Raw genomic sequence first — 3,869 nt, forward strand, 5'->3', positions numbered from 1 at the left:
GCAGGAACCCCCCCATCTCAGTGGGCAGTGCAAAGGCAGGGGCTGCCTGCAGTGCTGGGGGCACTGCCGGCACCAAGGCCTCCAGCTGGACCACCATGTAGCGCCCAGTGCCCGCCGCCAGTGCCGGCATGGCACAGGACAGAGCTGCCGCAAACACCTCACAGGGTGCCACGGCTGGGACATCAGCAGGGCCAGGGCTGTGCTGGGGGATGAGGCTGCTTTCAGCAGCCCCAGCCTCCAGCACAACCCTGGCCCCCGTGTCCCACTGTTGTGCAGCAGCCACTGCGGCAGGAGAGAGGAGGAAGATGATGGTGTCACCGTCACGCAGTGCCCTGCGGTGCTGGGCGTGCAGCCAGGGCAGTGGTCCCCACGCCGCTACCCCGCTGCCACCCCCTGGTGCTGCCACCACCAGCAGCCCCAGTGGGCGCAGAGCTGCCATCAAGGCACACGCCGCCCGCTCCGCCGCCGGCTCCGCCGCGTGTACCAGCAGTGCCCGCCGGCCTTGCAGGGGACCTGGGGGGGATCATCAGTGTCTGGATCCCTCTAGGCACCCTGTACCCATCCTGTGGTGGGAGGCATGCTGGGAGCACCCGTGATGGGAGGAGAGCATTCTTTGCCTCTGTCCCTCAACCTCCCATACCCAAGCTAAGGAACAGGCACGATGGGAAGCAGCTAAGACCACCACCGACGTGGGACCCATCCCCTGCTCAGTCCCCCGGTCCCCTTCCCGAATCCCCTTACCCACCCTAAGGGACAGCCATCATAGGAGACAGGTCATAGGAGACACAACCTGTCTTCCCATGGCTAGGATTGCCACCCTCTTCTCTGTTCCCTACACCTCTACCTACCCTGTGGGGCAGGCAAGCCTGGACCTGTTCTGGTAGGGGAGCCCACCCTGCTCTGGGTGGGCTCCCCTGACCCCTATGTCTGCCCACATCCCCCAGATCCCAGGCTCACCCCACACTCACCCTCAGAGCCATAACCAGCCCTCAGTGACTTCAGCCATCCTGTGAGGAGGAGAGGCAGTGAGGTGGGATCCTGGGAGGGGTCCCAGGACAAGCATAGCCCCCAGGGGTGTACCACTCACCTTTCACGTCCTCCTTCTTCAGCACGAGCAGGAGTAGGAGACAGGCAGCTGCCAGCAGCACCCCCATCCACACCAGTGCCCAGCGGGCACGCAGGTCTGTGGGGCAGGATCTGCATCCACCAAGGGCCCCCGGCACCCAGGGAGGTCTCTGGTGGCTACACAGGTGGGTGCCCCCCCTCAATTTCCCATTTTTCCCCCTCTCCCACACCATGGCCATTGACACTCACACTTGTGCATGGGACAGGCCCAGAGCACGACCTCGGTGCTGTTTTCAGGGTGCCAGATCTGGGGGAACACAGGGACATGTCAGATGCTGCCCAGTCCCTGACCACTACCTGCTGGCTGCCCACACTGACCTGCCAGCACTGCCCTGCTGCCACATCCCGCTGCAGATCCTGCTCCAGCAGCCCGGGGCGCCCCCTTCCCTGCAACAGCACAGGGGGTCAGGCAGCTGTGCCACCACTGCTGGCCACAGGAGTCCCTGTGCCACCACTGCCACCGCCACCAGGACATGGGTGTCCCTGCCCTTTACCGTGCTGGTGAAGCTGGCGAGGGGCGTGCAGGCATCCTGCTCCACAGCGCACAGCGAGGCATTCCCCCCACGCTCCAGCAGCAGGAGGTCATCGGGGCGGCCGGGCAGCGCTCCTGGGGATGTGCCAGGGGGCTGGGGGGGCGGCAAGGGGAGGCCAGGGCGGGCTTCCCCCCCAGCTGAACCCACAGGCTGCCCCTGCCTTCCCACCCCAGCAGTACTCACGGTCCCGCAGGCACTGGATCAACCGGACCTGCCCACCACTCCACACCTGCCCCAGAGAGCGGGTTAGCAGTGCCTGGGGCTGCCTGTGGGGCTGCCCATGGGGCAGCTGTGGAGCAGAGAGGTGTCCTACCTGCACACAGAGGTTGGGGTGTGGCCGCAGCCTTCCAAACTCCTGGGGTCCCTGCGATTGGAAGGGTTGCTCCATGAATGCCACCTGCACCCTTCACGAGCCCCCAGCATCCCACAGAACCCCACTCACCTGCCCTATGGTGGGCTGCTGCAGGCCAGGGAGGGGTTGGCAGGGCCCGGAGGGCACTGGCTGCCAGCAGGGCACCAGCTTGGCTGGGAGGTCGCAGGGGGCTGAGAGGGAGCAGGTCAGCACCTGCCCCTCAGTGTGCAGGACCAGATGGCTCTGCATCCACAGTCGCTCCCAGGCCTTGGCATCTGTGGTGGCACCAGGAGAAGGGTCTCACCCCATGTGGTCTCCCCTCAGGTCCTTCTGTGTCCCAGCAACCCCACACCCCAGCCCCAAGGTGCAGCTACCATGCGAGAAGGGGCACAGGGTGGCCCTGAGTGGGTCCTGGGTCTCCAGCCAGACCTAGGAGCAGAGAGAGAGACACGAAAAGGGAGGATTTGGGATATCCATACTGTGACTGTGACTCAGCTGGTCCCCTTGGGACACATGGAGCCTGGAAAGCCTCTTTTTTGGTGGCACCTTGCCACCCCCACAGTGCCCCAGCTGGGTGCCCACCTGCAGGCAGAGGCAGGGCAGCACCTCATCGGCAGGCAGGCTGTAGTTCATGAGTCTGCTCTGCTAGCAGCAACCAGATGTGGGTCACCCCGTGGCAAATCGTGCCCCAGCAGGGTCACCCAGGGGGACCTGCTCCCAGGGAACCCTCTCCCAGCACACTGCCTGTAACACAGACACGGCTTCTCGGGAACAGGGAAGGGGGCAGCAGCCAGGGATCAGCCAAGGTGGGGGGGTCAGGGAAGGGGGTCATACTCACCACAGTCACTGCATGCCCCAGCCCACCAGTACTGTGGCTTCGGTTGTGGTAGAGCCAGAGCGTGTAGCTGTGCCCTGCCACAGCCCCTTGCACCTCCACAACCACCTCCTTCTGCCCTGGGGAGATCCGCAGCCTGGGCACTGCACCAGAGCCGGCTCAGGTCACCCACCTCCTGGCACTACCCATCCAGCCACATGGCACAGGGCATGGCACCCACAGGGTCACTCTTGCCCCCAGCATCCAGCATCCCCCAGTTCTCCCCAGGGGATGCAAACCAAGGTGAGGTGACCAGCACATACCTTGGCACTGGGGGACAGCAGCCTGTGCCGGGGGCCATGAGCAGTCTGTGGGGACAGGGAGTCAGTGGGCAGGGGGATGGGACCACCGCAGGTGGCACGCCGGGGCTCACCTGGCACCCGCTTCTGCCGGCTCAGACTCCGCTGTCCACGTGAGTTTGTGTACGCCGTGACGTGGAGCTCAGAGCCCAGCGGTGCCTCGAAGCACCGGAAGATCACCCAACCCTGGGCAGGAAAACCACCACCCCTCTGCGGTGAGGCACCGGCACCGCCAGCACCCACCTCCCTGGGGCACGGGACCCCCCGTGCCATGGAGATGCACCGGTGCCAGCGCCCACATCCTCAGTGCCCAGGGACTGACAGTGTTGGGACACCCATTGCCAGTCCCCGCACTTACGTACCAGGGTTCGGTTGCGCTGGGTGGGGGCCAGAGGTGCCCAGACCTCCACGGCCACACAGCGGGAGGAGGCAAATGTGTGCCCTGAGAGCAGCAGCAGCCCAGTGACATTGGGCTGGGACAAAGTGACCCCAGCCACTGGTGACCACTGTCCCCCGCCACTGCCATCCTCTGCCCCAGGGATCCCTAGCAGCACGGAGTGGTGGGTTTCGGTGGCACTGGTGGTTCTGGCGGCAGGTGCCAAGGCCAGGCGCACACGCGCCTCCAGACAGGGCACACAGGCCATGGGCTCACTGCAGTGCAGTGCCGGCTCCAGCCACAGACGAGC

The 3,869-nt window shown here is 65.4% G+C and overlaps 1 protein-coding gene across 1 annotated transcript in view; it reads right to left on the reverse strand.

Annotated features, from left to right (window-relative positions):
• The window catches only part of LOC115307222 (interleukin-17 receptor C-like), a gene marked incomplete at its 5' end in the record, with an annotated part of 7,800 nt that extends 3,934 nt beyond the window's left edge, over positions 1–3,866 (reverse strand). The window contains 14 exons of the mRNA XM_029958331.1: positions 3–513; positions 969–1,007; positions 1,088–1,183; positions 1,315–1,372; positions 1,444–1,512; positions 1,620–1,732; positions 1,842–2,022; positions 2,101–2,285; positions 2,385–2,439; positions 2,593–2,652; positions 2,849–2,988; positions 3,148–3,192; positions 3,258–3,369; positions 3,546–3,866. Of these exons, the coding sequence (XP_029814191.1) occupies positions 3–513; positions 969–1,007; positions 1,088–1,183; positions 1,315–1,372; positions 1,444–1,512; positions 1,620–1,732; positions 1,842–2,022; positions 2,101–2,285; positions 2,385–2,439; positions 2,593–2,652; positions 2,849–2,988; positions 3,148–3,192; positions 3,258–3,369; positions 3,546–3,866 (1,985 nt within the window). The remainder of the gene's footprint in view (positions 1–2; positions 514–968; positions 1,008–1,087; positions 1,184–1,314; positions 1,373–1,443; positions 1,513–1,619; positions 1,733–1,841; positions 2,023–2,100; positions 2,286–2,384; positions 2,440–2,592; positions 2,653–2,848; positions 2,989–3,147; positions 3,193–3,257; positions 3,370–3,545) is intronic.
• Between the last annotated feature and the right edge of the window lie 3 nt (positions 3,867–3,869).

The sequence above is a fragment of the Manacus vitellinus genome, unplaced genomic scaffold, assembly GCF_001715985.3.
Source record: "Manacus vitellinus isolate BGI_N305 unplaced genomic scaffold, ASM171598v3 scaffold_14_pilon, whole genome shotgun sequence".
NCBI classification, from domain to species: domain Eukaryota; kingdom Metazoa; phylum Chordata; class Aves; order Passeriformes; family Pipridae; genus Manacus; species Manacus vitellinus.